This window comes from Mauremys reevesii, linkage group 8, assembly GCF_016161935.1.
Source record: "Mauremys reevesii isolate NIE-2019 linkage group 8, ASM1616193v1, whole genome shotgun sequence".
NCBI classification, from domain to species: Eukaryota; Metazoa; Chordata; order Testudines; family Geoemydidae; genus Mauremys; species Mauremys reevesii.
This window is the reverse complement of record NC_052630.1, coordinates 99,273,439-99,298,728: the sequence shown is the minus strand read 5'-3', so window position 1 is coordinate 99,298,728 and position 25,290 is coordinate 99,273,439. Positions and strand designations below refer to the sequence as shown.

Below are 25,290 nucleotides of genomic sequence, written 5' to 3'. Positions count from 1 at the left end.
TAGACAAACTGATTGCAATACAGTTGTTTCCTAACCTACTTACAACTGCGGATCCATTTGTGGTGTAGCATAGATCTTACCAGTCTAGATCTGTTTTGTAATTCTGATATGGCCACCTGTTTTAAGCTGTTTCCCTGCTGTGGTTGTATTTTTAGGGTAGACAGTCCCTTAGTATTTATTATAATGCTTTTCATCTTCAAAGCACTTTGCACACATTAAACTAAGTATAATTAAGCATGATTTTAAAATCCTTTAAAAATCTTTACCTGAAAAACTGTACTAGTAAAATACTGAACTTGTAAAAGCAGTTCACCACTAAAGGAACTTTGGATAAAAATAGACTTTGTTTTAAAGCATCCCTTAGCAATCATACATGTGATTCACTATGATGTCATAAATGCTTTACAAAACTTAATTGCACAAAAATTTTATAAACTATTGGGTGCTCAATTCCATAGTTGCTATAGATAATTAACAAACACACTATTAGACACATTGAGTGTTATTGGTGGTATTGTTTTAATCCTTTAACCTATAAAGCCAGCTCCCTCAATACTGTGAGCCCAGCTGTCTAGGCCTCTGAGGGAAGAGAAATTAGGTAATTCTAAAAGTTAATTTTTTATATACATACAATTATGATTTTAAGGTACCAATATCTTGCAACCTTTCTGGATTAGGAGCAACTGTCCCTTTGAAAAGATGACAGACCCCTTTTCTAGTGATGTAAAGCACAACTTTCTAGCCCAAGGGATTACAAGATATCAGACCTTAAACTTGTCAGTGATCGTTTCTTTCTTTCTTTTTTTAATGGCAGATGTTTGAAACGGCTGAGAGGCTTTGAATGTTACATTAAATCCTGGTGAAGATGGAGTAGTGGACAGAGTGCAGGTTAGGTGATCAAAAGTGCATGTTAAATACAGTTTATCACATGGCTATCACTAGTATGTGCATACACCCCTATGTGTGCATTAGATTCATTCCTTGAAGAGATTTCTCTTCAACAAGCAGTCAGATGTCAGATAAAGCTAACACATGAGAATGTTTCTTATAAAATCTATAACTGTTAAGCCATCCATAGAACAGTCCCAGATTTAATATCCAGAATAAATGTTTGTTTTAAAAGATTAAATTCCTTTTACACAGAATTTTAGTTTTGGGGGGAAAATTGTGGACATGGTTGTGTGCTAATAATTCTTAAGCTGTCCGCTGTTAAATCCTATTCCAGGATCAGAAAGTGGGGCCTTTGACTTTCTGCAGCTGAAATGCTTAATTTATGCTTTTTGATGAAGGGAATAATGTAAACATTTTCCTTTAAAGTATACTTTTTATGTAGAAGAAATAGCTAGATTTGCACACTGCCAGCAAATTTCTGATGACTTCAACTTTGCATACAAGCTTAGAGCGGACAATCATAAGCCACAGAGAAAAACCGTTGAAATTTAGAAAATACATTGCTTCGTTATCTGCAAATATAGGAGAGTGATAACTTTAAAGACAATTGTTATATCAGGCAATCCTGTTGTACTGGGAGGGCGGCTTAATTACATTAAAAGGGTTTATTATGATTTCTAGTTTAGAGGGAAGTTCAAAATTATAAATCATTAAGGTAGTGCAAGTGTAATAGATCCATGCTGCCAAGGAGCCAGTGTCCCCTTTGGGAAAAGACACAGATGGCTCTAGCTTCCTGTGGATCCCAGCAATCCACTGGTGTGGGGATATGTCCTGTAGCCTTTGACGCTGAAAATCCCAACTTGTGTGAGGAGCTCCACAAAGCAGTCCTAGACTTGCTTGTCCAGAGACAATTTGTGTGGGTTTTCCTGTGGGAGAGGAGGATCTTGGCCAGGTACAGTTGCTATTTTAAATATATGGTTTCCTTTCTGAATTGTTCCAACTTACAGCTTGGATGTTTGAGCTGAGAGTGAGGAGACCTGAGTACTTTTGATTCCCTCTTGATCACACAAGCCAATGGTAAAGTCCCTTATGCTTTTTGCATTTCCTTTTTATCCAGTCTATGAAATAGTGTTGGCTCAGAAAAGCAAAATATATCCACACACATTTTTATAATGCTAAAAATCTAGCCACCTGAACACTTCAGGCTTGCTATGCAACAGCGAAAGTCCTCTCTCTACAAATAAGAAATGATGATAAGCTGAAATGTATAGGTCTGTAGCTTCAACACCTTGCTTATGCAGAAGTTGAATAGATATTTAGCAATCATTTTAGGCAGTAATATCTCAGTCAACGCTGTGGTGTTTGAAATAGAACTTTCACAATATGCTCAGTCTCCTCTTCTCTATAGAAGGATACTGGCAACATCCCTCGGGGTTTTTCCACTATTTCTAGTAGTTTTGTCATATTCCAACCCCATGATTTCTAAAGTTGTGAAGAGACAAAGATATAGCGTAACTGTGTGGTCGCTCTGATACCTTGTTTCTCTGTAATAAAAAAAGCAAGTCTTATGGAGTTGGAGGAAAATGTCAATTTTAAGGTATGACTCATATTTTGGCAGAATTATAATAACTGGAATTAAGTGGTAATTATTAAATTTATTTTAATATACATAGAATAATTACGTAAATAGACATTCCAGAGTGTGGAAGTATGTCTTCCCAAAAATTGTGCTGTATTCTTCATAACTTTATAGTAAAAAATAAACAGGGGAAGTTCATAGAGCTCCATGGTTTTCATCCAACTCTAGCCTAGCCATATAGAACAGCACTTTCCATTGTCAAAGCTAATAGTACTAGCAGGGCTAGCAGCATCATGTACATGTGGGTGGTAATCATCAAATGCTTCACTAGTGCTCATTGTACTAGATTCAGCCAATAAATATGCTTATTTATTGTGGCTAGACAGAGTGGCCATGTCATGAGACTGCAGTCATGTGAAAGAATATGTCAAAGGCATATAGTTTGCTTTAAAAAAAAAAAAAAAAAGCAGCTGCAAGTAGTAACAATACAAATAAGTCTCCGCTCAACATGTATGTTTGTTTGTAATCCAGAGAATTGAGACATTTGCTATTGTTAACTAATGTAGGGTAATGATTGTCAAAAGGAATTAACTAAAAAGTACAGGATGTTGTTGGGCTTACTTTGTTTTGTGCTTTTCTTATTAAAAAAAAAAGGCCAGCAACTGTGAATGCAGTGAAATTTACCAAAATACATAGTTTTGAATAATCATTTTGTCTTAGAATCATAGAGTATTAGGGTTGGAAGGGACCTCAGGTCATCTAGCCCAACCCCCTGCTCAAAGCAGGACCAATCCCCAGACAGATTTTTTACCTCAGTTCCCTAAACAGCCCCCTCAAGGATTGAGCTCCCAACCCTGGGTTTAGCAGGCCAAGGGCTCAAACCACTGAGCTATCCCTCCCTTACAGTGCTAGCTAGTAATATGCAGAAGTAGGTCCATAGAGAACAGAATATAATGGAATTATCCCAATCCTGCAGAAATATTACTGATTGGAGACGGAAATCCTGAAAATTTTTGCCAAAATAGAATGCAGATTTCTTTAGCTTTGTTTCTGTTGATAAATCTTAGAGCAACAGTGATTTACTGAACATCTGTTTAACACAAAAGAGATTTGTGTGCGGCTATTTTTCGTTGTTTGTTTCTGCATTTTTTTGTTGAAAAGCAATTCTAGAAGCACAGTATTTCCAAAAGTTAAAGATTTATTTAAAATATTGATACCTTCCAAACATATATTACTCTTTCATTGTTCTCTAACAGAGGAGGTATTTCTATTAATGTGACTAAAAGCGAGCCAGTTTCATTTATACTATCATCTCTCCAAAGCATTAGGAAAGTTGATCCTGCATTACAGAGATTTTTCCCTCCCTATCCCTTGGCCAATGTGAGAGCACGTGAGCGAGAGAAAACGAGTGAAACTACAGTACATTGTTTTTCCCACTACATCTTCCAGGTGATCCGTAGCCAACACCTGCATCTTAAGGGGACTACTCCTTGTGCTGTAAGGTAGCCAAATCTTAAGAAATTGTACTGCAGGACTCCTGAGAGATGGACTTTTAGCTGGACTCCAGAGGATTGTTCACTTTTCTGCACAGCATAGGGATGATGTTGATTTTTTCATGGCATTTCTTGTTCAACATCTGCCTAAACATTTGAAAAGTAATAAGCGATTGGAATTAGAAGAGCTGTATGTGTAAAGCAGAACAAGAATCTTTTGATTATATAAAAACACATGGCAGTGCTGAATCTATGCCTTTTCTCATAACTATTGATACATAATATGTAGATAGAACACCTGCCCCACGGTGTAGTGTATATGTGAGTATGTGGAACCCGGAAAGCCCTGTCTCTAAAACCATAGGGGGGAATGTCTTTTCTAGTGATGGAAGACCAAGGATTTATTTGTTTTTAAGGGTATAAGTTGAACATTCTTAACCAATCAGCCTGGTGGAAAGGAATGGCTCTGTGCTCTGACCTATTAATTTGCATTGGGAAACAATTTTACTTTTTCTCTAGAGGAAGAAAAGGCAAACAATAAACTGCCCAATTTCCTTCCTCCTGCAGGGAAAAATCCTGCAGGAGCGGGGTCAGAGAGGTGGGACCATTCTTCTTTGAGGTTCACTTTTATGGAGCTTCCTGCAGAACATCATCTTGGGCGGAAAAGGAGCTGTGGAGTTTACAGGGCCTTCCATCAGCATAGAGCCTGGCATGCAAGAAGGGACTCCCTCACAGTGCAGGCAGGAGCCTGCCTGCAAAAATGGCTCTCTCCCCTCTTACTCCACACACCCTCTACTGAGAACAGAGTTGCTGAAGGAGCCCAGAGGGCAGCAAATACAACTTAAGGCTACGTTAATGCCAACCTGGACTTCTGTGCAGTAATCTACCCGTTCTCCAGCAGAGAGTGCCAGGCTGAGGCACCCTGAAATCTCTACAGAGCACCTTCCTCTCAGATTTGCAGCAGAGGGGCATCTATAGAGAATAAAGGCATAGGGGGGCAATGAGACTGTAGCCACACTGTTCCCTCTTGTGGCAAGAAGGAGATATACACACAGGAGTTGCTCCAGCTCAAACTTCTTACTATAGAAAATGTTTTAAAGAATCTTTTTAAACATGGAAATATCAGCTACATGAACCATGATTTCCAGGAAAAGTTTACTGTCAAATTAATTCTGTACTGCTGAACAAATAGTGGAATAGTAGTGCATTTCTTAAATGGCCTTCAAGGACTTCTGCTTTACATACAATATAAACTTCAAGTCACGTTTGTTCTGGTAAATGCTGATGGGTTTGGTTCCCAAGGCCCTCTGGTCATTTTTAATTTAGCCTAAGGAGGATAAATGGTCCACTCGTCCACTGTATTCTTCATTTGCTTTTTTCTTAATTATCCAGCTTCCAAAAATGATAGAACACAGCGTGAAATTTAAAAAAAAAAAAAATTTGCATAATTGAAACTTCTTAATGTCTTCAGTAGCAAGTTTGTTTCAGCAGCTAGAAAATTACTGAAGAGGAAAAACCTGATAAGATCGTTGTATGAACAACAAAATGCCTGGGATTCAAAAACTTCTAACTTAATCTGAAAGACTGAATTTTCTCTCACCAAACTAAACAGGTAAACAACTCAGGGATCGGAATAAGTGTTTCTTTTTCACAATAACATCAATATACATTTAAATTTACATTCATAACCAGATCAAAACCAATAAGCCTTCTTGTTTAGTTGTCCCATTTCATATCCTAGCAAATAAGTAAATGTAATATATATACACAAATTAAAAATTAATTACAAAGATATATTACAAGCCACATTTGGAAAAAGAAATATTTTGTAAAGGTGTAGGAGTGGGGAGGTTGTTTCATTTTCTTGCCAGACTCTCATCACAGGTTCAAAAGCTTTTAGGTATCACATGTTCTGGTCTCTCCCACTGATTTAACAGAGAAGGGCGATAATGTTTCAAAGTTTGCATACAAAGACATCAAAGAAGAAAAGGTTACGACACCACTGAAGCTCCAGAATGTACTCCATTTTCTGAGACAGATTTGGCTTGGTGCAAGGCAGCTTGAATTCTGAAATGTGTTCTTGTTTCCATGGAGTAATTCTTGTAATTTTGTCTAAAACAAAAACAAATCCATCCTGAGCATCATATCATTAAATATTTTCCAGTTATTTTTACTATACAAAACAACTGCAGACAGCAAAAAGCCTTTCTTCACAATCTCCTTTGTTGCTGTCTCTAAAATATAAGGCCATATGTGCGTGGCAGAACAATGCAGCTCTTTGTTCTTTTATTTGTAGTTCTAATGTCTGGCAAGTACCAGGGAAAATATAGCTTAATAAGAAACTGAATCTGTTCCACTCCTTCAGAATGCTGAGTCCATATTAAATATCCATGATGTCAACTCAATTTATTCCCAGAAATTAGATAGATTTTTTTTTATGTTTGACTGAACTTTACTGTGATTACAGTCATCTTCATGGGATCTTCCCCCCCCCCTTCATTTTAATAATAATTGTTAGTGTGGGTGAGGACTGGTATTTAACATTTTGCTGCAGCCCTGCGAGTTCAGGAACAATGGAATGTGAAAGTGAGTGCAATGTTCACAGGTAAGAGATAAAGGATGAAATTTTGATTAAAAAATTCCTTTAGTTTAAAAAATGTAGCATAATGCAGGGAAAGGACTTTTTTGTTTGTTTAAGTGCCTAAATGTTGACATATAAACCATGGGGGGAGTGGTGAGTGTGTGCGCTTGTTTTCTGTGCTACAGTTTCTTCTGGTCACTTCAAATTCTTGTCTCCAACTCCTTTGCTGAATTTACAAAATAATTTAGTAATCAAACAAAAGGCTACACAAGAGAGAGCTGAAACATCCAGAAGAAACAAACATGCTGGAGATCTCTCGGCATGGACACTCCTCAGAGTAGAAACAACGCATCATTTTCTGACATTAAACCACAAGAACAAATCAAAGCATTGTACAACTGAAGTGCTGCACAGGTATATGGCCCCCAGCCAAAGCACAGAAGGCAGAAAGCTAAAGACCAGTCAAACTGTGTAATTACTTAACCCCTTCATGCCCTTTTAAAAAAACTCTTTGTAAAACATGCTGAAGAAAATGTGAGCCAAGATCAGGGCCAGCTCCGGGCACCAGCTCATCAAGCAAGTGCTTGGGGCGGCAGGTTGGGCTCTTCAGCGGCAATTCGGCAGCGGGTCCCTCGGTCCCTCTCGGAGGGAAGGACCTGCCACAGAATTGCCGCGGAAGAAGAAAGCAGCATTATGAAACGGCTGCCGATCGCGGCTTTTTTTTCTCTTTTCCCCCTGCCACTTGGGGCAGCAAAAATCCTGGACCCAGCCCTGGCCAAGATGAGGCTACAGTTGAACAGAAATGTTTTAAGACACACAAAAAGGATAAAAGGAGCAAATCCAGCCCCCTGTCCTAAGACAAGCCTGCTGGCAGCAGCATCAGTGGGCAGGGTGATGAGCGGGCCAGCTGATCTGGGGCTAGGAGAAGAGGGGGAGTTGGGCTGGGATAGCCTTCATGGGCCAGCTCCACAGCACAGGGGGGAAAGGAAAGAAAGGATTCTGTCCTCCTCCGCATCTGTCCTGTGCTGGCCTGGGGCTTTGTCCCTACAGCATAATAATATATTCTAAACAGCTAGGGCAAGCTGAGTTGGTGTTTCCATTTCCTGTCAGTTAAAGCCCAAAGACAGTGCACACAGTGATACAAAGCACAGATCCTCTTTTGTAGGTATTAACGTCTCTCCTGTTACAGGAGAAACAGAGATCTTAAGTCCTGGCAGGTGTCAGACCATTTTAATTTATTTAAAGAGAGTTGTCATTTTTATACTACAGATGCGTGTTAATTATTTAAAGTCTTACAGAGTTTATTTTTAAAAGCATTTCAATTCAGCTTCATTCAGTCATATCACTCATGGGAGTATGGGACCTGGAAATGTGGCAGTTTCTATGAGAAAGCTCTGAACTCCAAACCTATCACTCTGCTACTTAGCTTAACAATGTAACCACTGACACAAGAGGCTGACAGAAGGAGGCCGAGGGAGGGTAGCGTGTGACCGTTTCTGTTTATGTTCCCTCTCTGACTTTGCTGATCTCCAGCTCCTAGTTTTTTTACATTATCCAGATGTTTCAAATCTCATTTTCTCCTTAGTGGATTAAAAATATTGCTTGTAGCATATGCCAATATAAATGTCGGTACTTCTGTTTACATCCAAACCAACGATGTTTATAATTTCACCCCACTCTCTCTCTTACTGCTAAGATACTCAAACCAACAGTAGTATATGGATGTAGGTCACACTGAAGTAAGCGCCATGTGACAGGCAGGATACACTTGTCTCCACTCTTTGGATTTGCAAACATGAGTCTGCATATCAGGAATTGGCTTTACACAACCAGTTCTCCCTCTAGTGGTTAAGGAAAAACTTGCAATTCTAAACTGGGCATTCAGAAAATCCACACATCTCCAGTGGTTAAATATTTACAGTGAAATGATCTTACCATGATAATGTTTTTTTCATTCCTAAAAGGTAACAGTGTAGTGAACTGATAAAAGGGGTTTGTTTGGGTTTTTTTTTTACACGTAAGTACTGTATGAGAGACAGGGAGTTATTTTAGAAATCTTTGAGGTAGAGGAGTTATTTTAGAGAGCAGGTGATCAGCAGCTGGGGGATTTACTCAAGTATTATGGAGCAGCCATATCTGATCCAAAGTAAAGGGAGAAGCAAGCGTCCCATTTTAAGTGCCCATGTCTGAGCAAAGCAGCCTGGAAACTGAGCACCTTGCAGGAATATGCTGCTCATCAAAGAGTCTAAGAACTGTTTAGTTCTCACTCCTGGCTGAAGCAAGCTGTCCTCTGCTTATTGTTTTTTGTTTGCTTGTCCCGGCTGAAGAAAGCCCCAGAACTAACTCTTCATACATTAGGCCAAAGCAGAACAATGCTCTGAGCTTCAAAAAGCGGTAGGATGCAATATTTCTCTTTAAACTTGTTCTCCCCTTTGCCTACACAAAGAACAATGTCTGAAATAATTTGTAAACTTTTCTAAATATAAACTAAGCTGCTACTGATTCCAGGCTGGGCTGCCCTAGCTGCCTACTCAAGCCTAGAGGTGTGTGTTGGGAGAGCATGGAGCCTGAAGTGGCAGAGCACTGCAGTAAGTGAGGAAGCATTAGACTGAGCGAGGAACTGTCTGGATTCCTTAACTCTTCATTTCCAGACTATTTTTTAGTGCGCAGCTTTTCAAAGGAAGTCGGGGAGGTCCTTTTGGGGGGCGCTAAGTGTTTTGATGGTGGTCACTTTCAACTAGCTTTGTGTGGAATGAAGTTTCTGTTATTCTAAATGTGTTATTTGAGACACTGTGTAGTCGGGGGTCAGAGGCACTGCGGGGAGAAGTCAGGATCTCCTACATTTTAATCCTGGCTCCGTGTAACCTTGGCCAGACTACTTCCTCACTCGTCCTCATCGGTAAAGTGGGATAACACCTACCTAAGCACAAGAGTATCTAGTGCATTACTCAGGAAATGTTTACACAGCATGGTCTAGAGTGTACAATACTATTTTTTTCAGGAAGAAATTCTGGCCCAATATAAAGCTGAGAACGGTGCAGAGACAGAATGGTAAGTCTGTTATGAGGCAAGTATACTATCAAGCCAAGATGTTCTTGATAAATCTAACTGATGGGAAACGAGTAATGTTCAAACAGTAGTATGGCAAAGTGAAACATTCCTGCTATTTTTCAGATACACTTAAAGTAACGCAAACGAAGAAGCTAAATACAACCTGAAAATCATTTTTACTACATGCACTTAAATGAAGTAGAAGAAAAGATCATTGCTGGCCAGCAGTTGCATTTCTGACATACCACAGATTCTTGACTTCACCAAATGTATCCTCCATGCAAAGCTAAGTAGCCTGAAGAGGCAGTACTTTATGTTCTGGAAATACTGATAGTCAAGTTAAAATCTTTAAACTGATTTTATTCAATACTTAAAGCAGGAGTTTTCCTGAAATACATTTGGTGCATTAAGGAGCAGCATGGCCCAGCAAATAATGCCTTGGATTGGGATTTCGGACATCAGGGTTCTATTCCCAACTCGGTCACCAACCTGCTGTGTGACCTCACCTTTCTGTGCCTCAATTCCCCCCTTCCAGCCTTTGTTAAACCGTAAGATCTTTCAGATGGGATGTGTTTTGGACAGTGCCTATCACAATGGGGTCCCTGCTCGTGGTTGGTACTACCATAATACTAACAATAAAAAAAGTATCCAATACATTAGTCAATGGTCTCCGCCTTGCCCCCTACCTTTCAGTACAACGCCTTAATCAAACTGACCAGATAGAGACCTGAGCAGGCAATTGGTAGTCTTACTTTGCTCTTTCCAGTAACTTTACTCCTTCTTCTCTTCTACCATGGTCCATGTATAGTACAGCAAGTTCAAGCAGGGCATTTGGAATTAAATAATGGTCATACTTTATCTTCCTCTCACTGCAAGAGAAGGAGAAACATAGTTACAAGGTTTTCATGCTGCAGTTTGCTCTCATTCTAGCTACAAACAAATAAGAGCTCAGTTGGGGTTAGGAGGGAACAGTCACTCTCTTCAATGATGCTTACTCTTCGGGTACTCTAACCTAGACTATCTCTAGGTTACTCAGTAAGTGCTCTATATATTTGCATGGCAATACACGACCATCTTTTGCAGCATGTTATTTACCGTGTTTACAAGTTTCTTAGAGGGGGATAACAAAAGGTAGCAGTGGTCCACGCACCACCCACTTGCATTGCCAAAATGAGGTGCCATTCACTGTAGATTGTGCAGGTATTTCAAATAGGATAGTTCTGCCAACTGATTCTTTGAGTTCGGCTCCCACTTGATTGGGCTTCAGTATACACACAGGCTCTGACAGGTTCCTGGGGCATGGCTTCTTTATGAGTGGGTGGGGGGGAAAAAAAGTGATACTAGCTTCTAAATGTCACCCACTTATGGCACCAAAGTGAGAAGTTACTCAGAGTAAGGCTATGTCTACACTAGCACTTTTGACAGTATAACTTACGTCGCTCAGGAGTGTGAACCGCGCCACCCCTCCCCCAAGCACATAAATGACACCCACAGAAGCGCTGGTGTGGACAGTGCTACATTGGCAGGAGACGCTCTCCCACCGATGCAGCTAATGCCACTTGTTGGAGGTGGTTTAATTATATCAATGGAAGAACCCTCTCCCATCGGGATTCAGCAGCTACAGGAGTGATCTTTCAGCCGCAGAGCTGCATCAGTACAGCTGTGCCACTGTAAGCTCGATAGTGTAGACATGGCCTAAATTGTGCAGTCTGTGACTCTCCCTCCCCTTTTACATGAGGAATGAAAGAGTTAACAATGTCGGTATTTAAAATCATCATCACCTGAGATAATAAAATGAATGGAGCAGTTCACACTTCTCCAAGCTATTGCTCCAGGTTCTCTGCTGACTCCCTTTAGACTTGTCTTCACTGAGAAGAAAACAGCTGCATTCTTAACCCAAGTTAGCTAACTCAAGGTAAAAGCCTAGTGAAGACAAGGCAGTTTGTAGTTTTCACATGTTAGCAGGTTGAGTTAAAGGTTAGGCTCCCCGTTAGGGTTTAACGCAACCTGTTAACTCCATGTGAAAAACTTACAAACTGCCTTGTCTTCACTAGGATTTTCTCAGGTGTTAGCTATGACACAGTACAACGCACTTCACCTCCCCTCCTCCCCCCAGGTGAAGACTAAGCTTTAAGCACCATTAAACTTGGGTTTAGACTTTAACTATTTTTGTAAGGGCAAAGGGCATGGATGTGTTTTGTTCAGAAGGTACACAATGGGTCAGTGCCCTATGAAAACAAAAACAAAACTCGCTTCCACTGCATATGGAATGCCAAATTCTTAGGTCCTGTCTACGTTAAGAAAATGTGCACCGTTGTAATTATGTCAACATAGCTACTTCAGTATGTTACCAGGTTAAGTTGTGCCAGTGCAGCATGTTTACGTTAAGCATCTACACCAGTATAACTAAATTAATATAGTTACATCAGTGCTAATGTCCTTAATGTAAATGGGGCCTTAGGGAATGGAAGAGCAATTTGAGGGTGTAATTTAATTACCCAGGAAAGCTTCACTTAGTATTGTATCTAATTCATAATGTGGTTTTTCTACCCAATTTTACAGTGACTTGACTGAGGAATATTGAGATTCAGGTCCCAATCCCGCAACTTTTTCCATGGACGCAGCTGTCTCCAACTACGCAGAGCTTCCCTAGGGTGTGGGATATCTGCACACAGAACAAATTCCGGGATCGGGATGTAAGAGAGCAACAGCCAGCCTAGGAATCATTTTGGTTCTAAAGTTACATACACCCAAAAATAAAGGTTTCTAATAGAAGAGCTAAGAGAATCTTAACTATACCATCACAAAGACTTTAGAAAGGTACAATTAAGGCTTGTCCTCCTCAACTGCTCTTTTAAAATTCCTCTCACAGAAACCCCCAACCAGTCCTAGGTCTTACTCAGCTGAATTAAAATATGGTTCTGCTCTGGCAAATGAATAAAAATGGGACTGTGTGCACTTGCGAGCGGGGGGAGCACATTTACTGCATTTCAATGGTTCTATATCAAACATGCTCATGTACATGTAAGTTTTTTTCTAACTTCCAGCCTTGCAAACTCAACCTGTGCTCTTCAAGTCAAGCTGGGTTCTTAGAATCATAGAATATCAGGGTTGGAAGGGACCTCAGGAGGTCATCTAGTCCAACCCCCTGCTCAAAGCAGGACCAATTCCCAACTAAATCATCCCAGCCAGGGCTTTGTCAAGCCTGACCTTAAAAACCTCTAAGGAAGGAGATTCCACCACCTCCCTAGGTAACCCATTCCAGTGCTTCACCACCCTCCTAGTGAAAAAGTTTTTCCTAATATCCAACCTAAATCTCCCCCACTGCAACTTGAGACCATTACTCCTTGTTCTGTCATCAGGTACCACTGAGAACAGTCGAGATCCATCCTCTTTGGAACCCCCTTTCAGGTAGTTGAAAGCAGCTATCAAATCCCCCCTCATTTTTCTCTTCTGCAAACTAAACAATCCCAGTTCCCTCAGCCTCTCCTCATAAGTCATGTGCTCTAGCCCCCTAATCATTTTTGTTGCTCTCCGCTGGACTCTTTCCAATTTTTCCACATCCTTCTTGTAGTGTGGGGCCCAAAACTGGACACAGTACTCCAGACGAGGCCTCATCAATGTTGAATAGAGGGAAATGATCACATCCCTCGATCTGCTGACAATGCCCCTACTTATACAGCCCAAAATGCCATTAGCCTTCTTGACAACAAGGGCACACTGTTGACTCATATCCAGCTTCTTGTCCACTGTAACCCCTAGGTCCTTTTCTGCAGAACTGCTGCCTAGCCATTCGGTCCCTGGTTGGTAGCAGTGCATGGGATTCTTCAGTCTTTTCATACATTATCCACACAAGCTGTGCAGACCAAAAAGTATGCCCTGTGCAATATCTGTGCATCCTCATCACCTTCAGTAGGTTTCTTGTCATGTGAATTCAGCGAACTATTCTGTTGATGGTGCACAAGAAATAACAGAATCCAGCTCACACTCTCTTAGGCCTGGTCTACACTAAGGGCGGGGGTTGAACTAGGGTACGCAAGTTCAGCTACGCAAATAGCATAGCTGAACTCGAAGTACCCTAGTTCGAACTACTTACCCGTCCAGACACCGCGGGATCGAAGTCCGCGGCTCCAAGGTCGACTCCACCACCGCCGTTTGCAGTGGTGGAGTTCCGGAGTCGACCGGAGCGCGCGGGGAGTTCGAACTCCGAGAAGTCGAACTCACCGCATCGACCCGCGCGGCAAGTGTAGCCAAGGCCTTAGTTGTGTTGACTCTGCAGGGCTAGCAGAAGTAGAAAAGCACTTTGGTCCCTAAAGTCAGCAGATACCTCTGTATACACATGGATTGTAGATTTGCTGAGCAAAATGGTGCCACTGTTACACAGCTATTTTAGAGAGGCTTGGGCTTGACTTAAAGGACTGGACTGTTTGACAGGGCTACTTACACTCAGCATTTCTTGAGTTCTGCTGCATGTTAAATATGGAAAAACTTACTTTAAATGGATATAAATGAAATGATCTTCTGCCTCAGAAATCTTGCCCAAGTGCTTCAGACATAAACCCTTTAACAGCTTTAACAAACATTGGTCATCTGCTAGTAATTCTGTAGCTGCAAAATAAAGTAACCATTTTATCAGTTTTGCATTTTGAAATAACTTGGTGCCTTAAAAAAAAATTAACATTGCTGTTCCAAAAATACTTAGCAGGCACATTTTCCAAACCTCTTTGCAACAGTTGAGATTTTCAGAGCATTATTTTTTTATTTGTATGGCACTAGTACCCCATTCAGACTGGCTGGATTCTCGACACTTCCTGTGAGATAGCTGCTGCCCTTTGGAGATTATGGTCTAAGGCCCTGATCTGCAATCAAAGATGCACTTGAACCTTTGCAGCCTCACAGACATTCATGGCGTGTACACGATCTGTTATTTCAATGCAGGCACTAGGGTCTGCATACATGAACGGATAGGGGCCTTGCTTAAGAGAAGATGCACAAGTAGCTGTTTAAAAAGCAAAGTTGCTTCCCGTGGGGAAAGGAAAGGAAGGTAAAAGTGATGGGATCACGTTGTTCCAGACTAACTATGAGCACAGTTAAGTGGGTTAGAGCCTGCAACGGTTGTTTTTTTTTTTTCTTCCAGGAAGATAAATCAAATGTATATCAGCAATCCCCGCTGGCCATCTATTCTGTGAACACATTTACATGTATGCACTTTTTAAAATTTATAATGTATCCTGCCACTGATATGCACATTGTATAAACTAGTCACTGAAAAATGGAAATACTTATGCACGTGAGAATTTTATTCTCATGAACACTTCCATTAACTTCAACGGATTTCTTATAGCATATAACATCAGTCACATACATGTTTGCTGGATTAGGTCTTTATAATGTTAGATCCTTGCCCCAAGGATTTCAGTCTAACTTGGTCTCCTTCCGTATATTGCTATTTAAATGGCCATTGTCAACTCAAAAAAAATAATCACACTTTTGTAAAACATATTACTGCTAAGCGTAACACCTAAAGGCATTAGAGGAAAAAACCCTGCTTTTAGTCTATACTTTTCATTTAAAATATACAGCACTTTTCAGCCAGTATCCTCAAGGCACTTTCCAGTCATCGATGAGCCTCAACAAACTCTGCAAGGAAGTTTGCATGCTTTGCAAACTGGCATATGCTGACCCATGACAAAGTAGCAGAATGGGTGACTGAGGCAGCAAAAGTCCCTTTTCTGACCATTACACCAAACTCCCTTCCCTTCAGCTAAAAGGTTCCCCCCCTCCCCACACACACACAGCTTTTTCAGAGTTAAAAAGGGGACAAACTTGGCTGATACTTCAAGCAACTCATATGCCTCTGAGACTGACTTAAAAGTTCAGTTTTCAATGTTTCAAGCTGAATTACTAGTTTTTCTAGATGTTCCACTGAAGGACACAAGCCACCAGTTGATGACAATGTCATTCCCTGACCAAATGGGCTGGGAAGATGCCTCTCTGGGCCTAGGGTGTTACTAATGATGAGTATTACTAAGTAGCTGAATGACACCTGCTGGACAAGCAAGAACAACATTAACAGCGTTCTTCAGAGAATTTAACTTGTCTGCTGGCTGGAGAATAGTTGTGGTAACGTGCAGTGTATATGCAGGGAAGACTAAGGTTCCAGAAAGGATTTCAGGGTGTTGATTTGACCCAGACTCCACTGTCATGGTAAGGTCTGAACCTTTCACAGAAAGGTAGTGAGTACAGATGAGACTGAAAGGTTTGTAGCATAGGGGGAATTGCTGAAGAGCAGCTGTGCAGGCTGGGGAACCCCTGCTGGACTGGGGAGACCAAAAATAAAAGATGGAGAGAAAAAACAGCAATTCTACTCTGCCATGCCTGTCTAGTTAACACACTGAAACCAGGCATGGTATAAGAGTCTGACCTAATTTTGTACCATTCCCTTCTTATGCTCCAGTTTTTTGCACAGTCCATTTAAGTGCAAGTGTTTTATAGCAAATAGTTAACTCACAGATATCAGTCAACCCTCCAGCTTGTGGGTTAGTAGGTGACGGTGCTTTCTATAAATCAGCTTGACGCTTGTCTCCTCCACTGTGTTCTTTAGAACTGAAATAATACAGCACCTGCATATAGCGAAGCATGTGCAGTTTGTGGCCTGTCACCCATAGTGTAATTGAAGTCAATGCAAATGATAAATTTGACCCTTAGATTTAAATATGTATTTTGTAAAAGAAGTGGTCTTTCAATACATATTTGTGGATGGTTCCTAAGATGCATCCTGTAAGTGACAAGTCTCTTATGCCATATTACAAGTTAATGCATTAATAGAGGAATGTTATTCCTATCTGTTTTAACAACACATGGTGAGATAATCCAGCTCACTCTTGTGACTGTATTAACTTGTTTTACTAGCTGGAAAACTTTTATTCACAGACGACCAGAATATCTTCAAGTATATATACACTATTGTAAAACACCTGCTTAAATCAGATCAGTGCTTACCTGGGCTTCTTTCCAGAGCTGCTTCCGCCTCTGTTAATGTCTGCAGCATGCCTTCTGTTAAATCAGGACATTTTCCAATCACAGCATAGCCATTCCAGATATACATCATTTCCTAGGGGTGGCCAGAGAACATTGCATTAATGTGGCAATGGAGAGATGTAGGTAGCTGATTATTTCAGCAAAGGGCAGAAGTTATGAATTCCTTCCTAGGTGCGGATACTGATGATATGGCCTCACTGTAACTTATTGCTAAAAAGCAAATAGTGCTGGAAGTCTCATTAGCAAAAACAATGAGGACTCCTCATTGTTTTTGCCGATACAGACTAACATGACTACCACTCTGAAGTCCTATTAAGTCATCTAGTCCACCCCTTTGCCAATACACATCACTTGAGTAGAACACCAACCCTACCTCTGTAATATAGGAGACAGCTCGGAAGCTGAGAGACAGACTGGAGGACCGGATGGCTCAGGATATCATTGTCAACTAAATTCTATAGAGCCAGTCCTATTGGTTTCATCCCTATTCATTCTGTAGGGCTTTTCCATCGGGGCAGTTCACTGGCCTACAGGAAATGAGCCGAAGCTCTATTCTAAATGCTAATAAGTGCCTATCACTACAATCACCATCACATCTGGGACTTTTAGAAGAAGAGTTAAAGACAGAATTATTATGGAGACTTATTAGAACCTTTCTTTACCTGTTCCTAAAAGGGCTATTTTGTAACTTAAATGTTTCTTATTTCTAAATTCCTGCACACATTAATTTTCTTCTAGGGCTGATAAGAAGTGCCTCATGCAAAGGCATTTGCTATAGCTGAGCTATTTTTTTAAGGGTTGAGACAACAGTGCTGTGCTTATTTCTCTCTAGCGAAGATTCAGTTGCTTGGGTGGTTATAAAAATACCCCAAACTGCATTTTTCCATAGTTTAAATAAAAACTTTCTGGGCTAAATCTGTGAGTTAGGACCTGATTCCAATAAGCAAGTTCCTTCCCACCCAAATGAAAAGTCCTAGAAAGTATAACAGTTCAGTTAAGATTCTGTTATAAACTGCTTGTTACATGAACCCCAACTCCATCAATCCCCTAGTCTTTAACTATTAGAGTGTGACACCTGGTGCCTTGAAAGTGCAATTGCAGCAAATGGAAACAGGATACTTAGCAAGACTTGCTAGAGAAACCTGTTGCACCATCACATAAGACCAGCCCCCGCGAAACTCAAGTGTGTCCGTTTCTGGCTTCCAATGGCTTATGGAAACCTACTGGGTGTGGATTCAAAATAATTTTCACTAGAGGTGACCCCATTATTGGCCTCCACCTAAATCCTTGGATCTTGTTGAAACTGATCCTTAAGGGATTATGCATGCTGAGTTGACATACAGTTGCAACAGAGACTGAATTTTGAAACAACCCATGGTATCACATTTTACTGCCAGTGGACTGAGAGAAGAGTACTAGCTATGAATGTACACTCTCTCAGGTCAGGCGCTCATGAGTGAAGGGACAAACTATAAGAGGAGATATACTGACCCTCCTCCCCCCCCAAAAAGAGCAAAATGATTCTTTGAGTTGTCTTTAAGATACATACCAACCAAGACTCTTAAAGGAAAGGCCTGACCTGAGAGACAGCAAACAACTAGACAAAACAGCTGAATTGGTTAAAAAAATTTCCAATTGTTGTGAACATTGGTGGCACACTCAAAAAGCGATGAACCTAGAGTTTAGGCTCTGATGTGAACCACACTTAGCAAATCTACAGAACCCAGATCCCCTGCTATTCTCTCACCATTCTCCAGGGATTGGCTTTCACATGAGTGCAGAGGGGGCCCTCTCCTAATGCTCCACCAATGAGACTTCAGAGCAGTTATTCTTATTTGGCCCTGGGGGATCAGCCAGGGATGGATGTCCAGCACACACAGCAGTTTTCTATTCTGGCTGCAAAGAAGTGGCTGAATTTTGTCCTTCTAGCCATTATGTACCCTAGAGCATAGCTGCTAATCTTTCAAACTGAGCTTCCAACATTCACGTTCAGGTTGGTTAGACTCAAAAGTATCTAGTTTCGCCAGTTGCCTGCCTAATGTTCTCCCCAGCTGTACCTGGAATGCTTCCTTCTGCTGGCCCAGTGGATGAGACTTTGAAACATGGGCACCAAAAGTAAAGTCTACCGGAGCATGAACAGTGAAAAGCTGAGGAGTGTGTTGTAGTCTAAAAAGTGAAATAGTGAGTTGCACATGCAGCATATTCAGTTGACACACATCTGGCTCCATTTCCTAGAGTGCAGCACATGCCCCAGTTTTACAACATTCTTCACATTTGCAAGATTAGGTCCTGGGACCATTTCAGGCTCTTGGAGGGGGGTTCAACATACACCATTCTAAGTATCTAATTTTTGTCTCCATATTGTGAATTACTGAAAAATATAGGGGGAATAAGACATCTTTCCAGCCTACCAAAGCAGGCACAGGCAAAGGGACTGGGTTTGAGGGAAGGTATCTCCGAGATTTCCGAATGGCAAACTTCTCTGTAGGCAGTGACTTCCCTGCAATTTTCAGTTTCAAACTAGGCACGATCCTGCAAGATTAAAAACAGCTAAAGTCATTATTGCCCCTCTGAATATCTGGAAAAACCCACTCAACCCAAAACAAAAAAAAATTAAAAGACTGATTCATTGAGAGGTGTTGACATGTAAAGACTAAACAAAGTCATCTCCTGAGGAATACCACATCCCGTGAAATCTTTCTTGTAATGAACTCTGAGAAAATATGGATGCCCTGAGTAGTTTCAATGTACAAACTGCAATCTGGGTAAGAGGAAATGTGCAGTAACTAATTTATGTTTTTATGGACCTGTGAGGGCGTGTCCATCGCACACAAGGCTGAAGGGGTTACGGTGGCTAAGTGGGCTAATTCTGTTGCACCTGGAGGACCACCCGGGGGGGGGGGGGATTAATTAGATGAGAGTCAGCTGGAGGGGAACAGGAGTGGCCTGTATAAAGCCCAGGAGCGGAGAGAAGAAAGCAGCTGCAGGGAAGTAGTCTGCAGTCACCCCCTGGGTGAAGGGACGTGTGTTTGGGACTATGGAGTGTAGTCTACAGTTTTTCCCTGGGAGGAGGAAGTTTAGGCTGGCAAACCTGAGGCAGTGGGGAGCAGGAGAGACAGAAAGGTAGGAAAAGCTCAGGGGAAAAGCAGCAAGGTATAGGATAGTGCAGACTTTGGCTGCAGATCAGAGGGTCCCTGAGCTGGAACCCAGAATAGAAGGTAAGCCTGGGTTCCCCTACCAGCCAGTGGGGAAGTTTCACAAACCAGAAGAGAACTGACTTCCTGGGAACATTTGCCCCAAAACACTTCAGTGCCCGGGACGGGGAGGACCGTGGCAAGCTGGCTGCAGGGCCAAGTCGCAAAGAGGAAGCCGGAGCGACAGGGGTCTCAGTGAGAGCGACCAACAAAGGAGGGTGTAGCAGCTAATCCCCAGAGGCGCCCCTAGCAGTGAGTGGATCCATGATGATCACATAAAGCTTTTTATACAGTAAGTGGTTCGGATCATCTCGGAATAACGCTATTTTAAAAATAAAACTCCATTTTATAAGGGGATTTTACTGTAACTAGTTGATTAAACTGAAGCAGCAGCCAGGCATTTTTTGAGCATAAACATCAGAACCAGATTCAAGTTACAGTTCCAGTAATGAGCCTGCACACCCCCTGGCTTGCCCTCTTGAGCCTTTCATAGTTCTACCAGATGCCAAGCCCCAGGCTCCCAGTCGTATTGAGGCTGCCTCCAACAGCCTTGTATCAGGACACACACATCTTGTGGTGAAATCTGTACAAGGCTTTCAGAAAACTCATGCCAACTTTAACTACCGGGAACAATAGAAAAAAAACAAGGAAAATGTTGCATGCAATAGCAGCAGCCACTTGTAGCAATGATAAAATAGAAAGTGATATTAATTCAAAGCATTTCTGGGCCCATGGGAAGTTGAAATATACTCAAGGGCTGCTGAAAGCTTTCCAAAAATGGTAGTATAGTTAATGGGGAATTATTTTGAGCATCTGACACTGTATTTTATTTTCTCTCTCTCTCTCTCTCTCACGTGGTCCCTGCAGTCAGAAATGCCTAAGCATATTCTGATGATATATTCACACAAATCTGCATCTTATTAACCCTACAGAATCAGTAACTTTTCCTCTCTACTTCCAACACCTGATTTACATTCATTGTTGCAAGTCATTTGAAAAGATAAGGAAAGGAATAGTGTCCTAGATGGGACTTTCTAAATCTTACCGAAACAGTTCCACTTCATTATCCCCAAAGGGTCTGTGATCATCTGGACCAAACATACTGAGATAGGCAGCTTTCATGTAAATATAGGTAACCTACAGTGAAGAGCAAATGCTGTCAACATCATCTGGACAGTAAATTGTATTCACAGCAGCACTGATTTAAAAGCCAACATGATGGTACTATTAAGGAGGGAAACCTTTGTTGCTTTTCCTTGTAAACTCAAGTAATATTACAAAACACTTAAGAGGAGGGTCAGTTTTCCAACTGAGATATGTGCATAAGACCCAGTACTTTCAAAAGAGAGCACAGAAGAGCTCATGTTATGGTATCTTTTATTGTTTTTAGTTTGCTGTGTTTGCACCAGTTTTTATTTCCATTCTATGAATATTTGTGTGTGCGCAACAAAAAAGAAGCTTTCCTATTAAAGATAACTAATTAGTGATTAATCACATAAGAACTCCTGAGTAAACGGTCAAAAGTACAGGGTGCTGGAGGATGTAACAGTGAATGCCAAGGGAAGGTAGAGTATAATAATTCGTTACTTCCTGAGTGTTGCTGTAGTAGCCATCACAGCAGGGGACAGCAATTACCATAGGACACGGAATTTACGCTCAAATGGGGTTTTCAATAGTCATGCATATGCAAAGACTGGTTCTGTGATTGGCTGTTGGCCTTGGAACTCATGCGGCCACATGCCCACAAAAACGCCCCTCAATTTCTCATTTCATCCTGTTTATAATTTAATTCACCATTTTCAACAAATGTTCAGGATGCAAACCCTGGTTCTGTGATTGGCTGCTGTCCACAGAACTCACGTGAAGGTGTTTCTCATGAGCCCTACAATCTCTTATAGACACCTTAGTCTTTACCATCAGATATGGGTCTGATTTCCCTGTTCTGCATAGTGACCTCCAGGAAGGGGTCAAAAGAACAGACACTTTGGCAAGGTCCAGCTTGCAGTGCTCCAGGACACTATTGCCTCCGGTGGGAGACGTTTTGGTGGCTGCAGAATAGGCAGCGGCAAGGCCTCTCAGTCCCAGAGATCCATGGCAAAGGCAAGCCTGACACTGGTTTAGACAGAAGCAGTCACACCTGGATGGCTGCCCCTCTGCGCAGTTGTGCTGCCCCCCACTCTACCTCCGGCCACTTGACTTCAGCAGGAGCTGTGACAGGGCCAATGCCCTGGTTCCATCAGCTGCTGACCAAAGAAGCCAATGGAGGTGCTGCTCTCATGGGGCTCGGATAAATGAGGAGGGAGGTAGATAGTCAGTGTCATAGAGACAACACCCCCTTCCATTTCCAAGGTGTTGGGCCAGATCTGCTCACAAGGGGGGCTAGGTAGTCCCTTAAACCAAGCAATTTGCCCTGGTTACAGTTATTACCTAGCAGGCACCACCATGTTTAACTCTCATTACAAAAACCACTACCTTCCACATGGTCACCAGAACAGCTCACGTTCATTAATGTATCTGCAATAAAAGAAATAACGACCTACCGCTAATTACACAGGATGGCCAATTAGTACATGACAGAGCCTGTTGCCAGTTGACTGCCCTTTAGTTAAAAATCAGCTCTGAAATCTAGCGGCATTCCCAGATCACATGACACGTTTAGAATGTCTGCACTGCTCCGCTCCCCCTCTATACATTGCATGAGCCAGAACAAGCCAGATTTTGTTTTACTGCCCTCACCGTACCATAGATGTGGCTCAACCCAATTAAAATGTAACACCTAAGCTTTGGTGTCTCTTTCATTAACTATCGGTTTTCTTTTCACTGTCGCTTACCTTTGACCAATTGTTTTCTTTGCTTAGCAGATCCGCATAGAAATAGGCCATCCTCCACTGGCGCTTGTAGGTGAAGCACCACATTAGTTCCCAGTAACACATGTGATGAAACTGCTTCCAATGCTGCTGGGCCTCACAGCATTCCTCAAACCTACTAACTGCCTGAACCAAGGAAAGTCCAAACATAACCATAATCACCGTGAGGGGAAAAAACAGGCTTCATAGAATAGACACGTTGAATGTGTCCATTAGGTAAACAGCACTGGGACCCAATGCTGCTCCTAGGTGGGGAGTGCCTCAATTCTAAGTTAATGGGAGTTGAGAGTGGTCAGCATTTCCTAGGATCAGGCCCACTGACTTCAAGGCAGCAGGATCAGACCCTTGACTTCATAGTTTCACCCTGTATTATCACGTTTACCACCTAGAGTCCTCCTTATACCTTAATTTTATTACCTGATGCCGAGTGTAGGTGAATAGTAGAGCAGCAAGAGGAGTGTTTGTTGCGAGGAAATTAGGAAATTAAAGTCAGAGGGGCAGTTCTTCAGCTGGTGTATATATCAAAGCTCCACTAACATCAGTGGAGAGTGACAATATAAACCAACTGAGAACCTGCCCCAGATATTTGGGACATGTAAAAAACAGCAAGAGAAGAGAAGAGTACAAGTCTAAGAGAAGGCAAAGGAAAATAACTGCAGAGCGTTAAAGGCACGGCAGGCTTCAAGATGGGTTAGACCAGGGGTCCCCAACGCGGCGCCCGTATCTTGGCCGGCGGTGGAGCATCCGCCAAAATGCCACCAAATTTCTGCGGCGTTTCAGCAGCGACGCCTCTCGATGACGCCACTTGCCACTGACAAGCGACATCATCGAGAGGCGTCGCCGCCGAAATGCCGCAGAAATTCGGCAGCATTTCAGCGGATGCTCCACTGCCGCCACGGTCCTTCGTCTGGCGCCCGCCAGACGAAAAGGTTGGGGACCACTGGGTTAGACAAAGAGCATTAATATTGGAGAACTGTTACACTATCATCACACTGGAGTAAGAGCAGCACAAGACAGTGGACCACATTCATCACTCTCACACACATACTTGCTTAATTGTCCCGTCTTTCACAGCCACTGCCTTAAAGTATCCTCATAGTTTGATACCAGCTCTGCAACCAGGGGCCTGGCTACACTTGCAGCTGTAGAGCGCTGTGAGTTAAACCAGCCTTCGTAGAGCGCAGTGGGGAAAGTGCTGCAGTCTGTCCACACTGACAGCTGCAAGCGCACTGGCGTGGCCACATTAGCAGCTCTTGCAAAGGCCACAGAGAATAGTGCATTGTGGTAGCTATCCCAGCATACAAGTGGCTGCAACGTGCTTTTCAGATGAGGGGGGTGGGGTGGAGTGTGACAGGGAGTGTGTTGTGTGTATGTGGGGAGAGAGAGTGGGGTTTTGGGGGTATGAGAGCATGTCAGCATGCTGTCTTGTAAGTTCAGACACCAACAGACCCCGTTCCCCCCACCTCACATACAGCATTCCACAGTAATGGTTGCTTTGTCTCAGAGCAGATAAGCATGCCGGCTGTCAGAAACAGAGCTTTCAAAGGGCATATCGGCATGCCTGCAGTGATTCCAAAACAATGACCAGAGTGGCCACTTGACTTAAAGGGATTATGGGACGTTTCCGGAGGCTGATCAGAGCGCAGTAATGCAACACCTCGTTCACACTGACACCCAGGCATTTCAGCCAATATGCACCAAGTGTTAATCTTCTCACCGAGGTGGAGTACCAGGAGCACTCTAGCCCTGGAGTCAGAGCGCTCTACGTGCCTTGCCAGTGTGGACAGGTAGTGAGCTAGGGTGCCCGGGGCTGTTTTAATGCACTCTAACTCACAAGTGTAGCCAAGCCCTAGCACTCAGCTGTAGCTGGCGGAATTTCTGCCAAGTTTAATTGAATCAGGAATTGCATTGTTCAGGATACATATAATCAGCTACTGTTTGACTGGCGTGCTCCATTCTGGGCCAACACTTCTGGCGACCTTTTCAGGACAGCAATCATGAGGGTTCTTGATTGCACATCAGCATGGAGGCCCAGCAACACTTTAAAGGGTTGTTGCAAAAACATTATTTCTAAGGGGTTTTGCTTGAAGTTGGGCATTTTCAAGGTAGAACTTTCAAACCAAAATGATTAAACCCTGATCCAATCAAGTCATTCAAACAAATCACCGATGGTTATTTTATGCTGTTCAATTCAATTAACTGAAAGCAGTGGGTCAAGCCATTCAGAGCAATCATAAGAATAAAATTCGTGTTTTGTATTTATGCACTACAGATTTACAGTTGGATCCCAGCCAAAAAGTGGACTTGCCCAAAATTTAGGATAATTGGCTTTGGGGTGTCTAAATACGGTTCGAAGCCCAACCTACACTCCTATTTTTTAAAATCTTTGCCAGGCTTTATGACTCATAGGGCAATGTTGTTCTTGGAGGTTTTTTTCCAAGGAGAAAAGGGTTACTTACTGTATCAATATTGCCTTTTATTGTTTCTATCCTGCCCGCAAAAAACAGGAATATGGCTCCCTGTAATAAACAAAAGCAACCGTGAACCATTTTCATGCAGCTAGCTACAAAAACACTAAACTAAATTAGGATTC

At 42.1% G+C, this 25,290-nt stretch overlaps 2 protein-coding genes across 14 annotated transcripts in view; one reads left to right on the top strand and one right to left on the bottom strand.

The window, feature by feature from the left end:
* The window catches only part of C8H1orf185 (chromosome 8 C1orf185 homolog), a 110,894-nt gene extending 99,912 nt beyond the window's left edge, over nucleotides 1-10,982 (top strand). The window contains exons 7-10 of one of the 3 annotated variants that reach the window (XR_005583596.1): nucleotides 815-888; nucleotides 1,899-1,968; nucleotides 9,546-9,595; nucleotides 9,719-10,982. Coding sequence is in view for 1 of the 3 variants with exons in the window: in XM_039484148.1 (XP_039340082.1) it covers nucleotides 815-822 (8 nt within the window). In the remaining 2 variants the exon portion in view is untranslated. Of the gene's footprint in view, nucleotides 1-814; nucleotides 2,316-9,545; nucleotides 9,596-9,718 lie in introns of those variants that run through there. The other 2 variants (XR_005583595.1, XM_039484148.1) reach the window with 2 other exon arrangements.
* Nucleotides 3,652-25,290, bottom strand: part of TTC39A (tetratricopeptide repeat domain 39A) — a 74,741-nt gene continuing 53,102 nt past the window's right edge. For 9 of the 11 annotated variants that reach the window (XM_039484153.1, XM_039484154.1, XM_039484161.1 and 6 more), the window contains 8 exons: nucleotides 25,157-25,216; nucleotides 22,662-22,823; nucleotides 20,876-20,967; nucleotides 19,048-19,168; nucleotides 16,598-16,709; nucleotides 14,089-14,203; nucleotides 10,348-10,464; nucleotides 3,652-6,075 (listed from right to left, as the gene is read on the bottom strand). In XM_039484153.1, coding sequence (XP_039340087.1) covers nucleotides 5,955-6,075; nucleotides 10,348-10,464; nucleotides 14,089-14,203; nucleotides 16,598-16,709; nucleotides 19,048-19,168; nucleotides 20,876-20,967; nucleotides 22,662-22,823; nucleotides 25,157-25,216 — 900 coding nt within the window. In that variant the 3' untranslated portion in view covers nucleotides 3,652-5,954. Of the gene's footprint in view, nucleotides 6,076-10,281; nucleotides 10,465-14,088; nucleotides 14,204-16,597; nucleotides 16,710-19,047; nucleotides 19,169-20,875; nucleotides 20,968-22,661; nucleotides 22,824-25,156; nucleotides 25,217-25,290 lie in introns of all 11 variants that reach the window. The other 2 variants (XR_005583597.1, XR_005583598.1) reach the window with 2 other exon arrangements.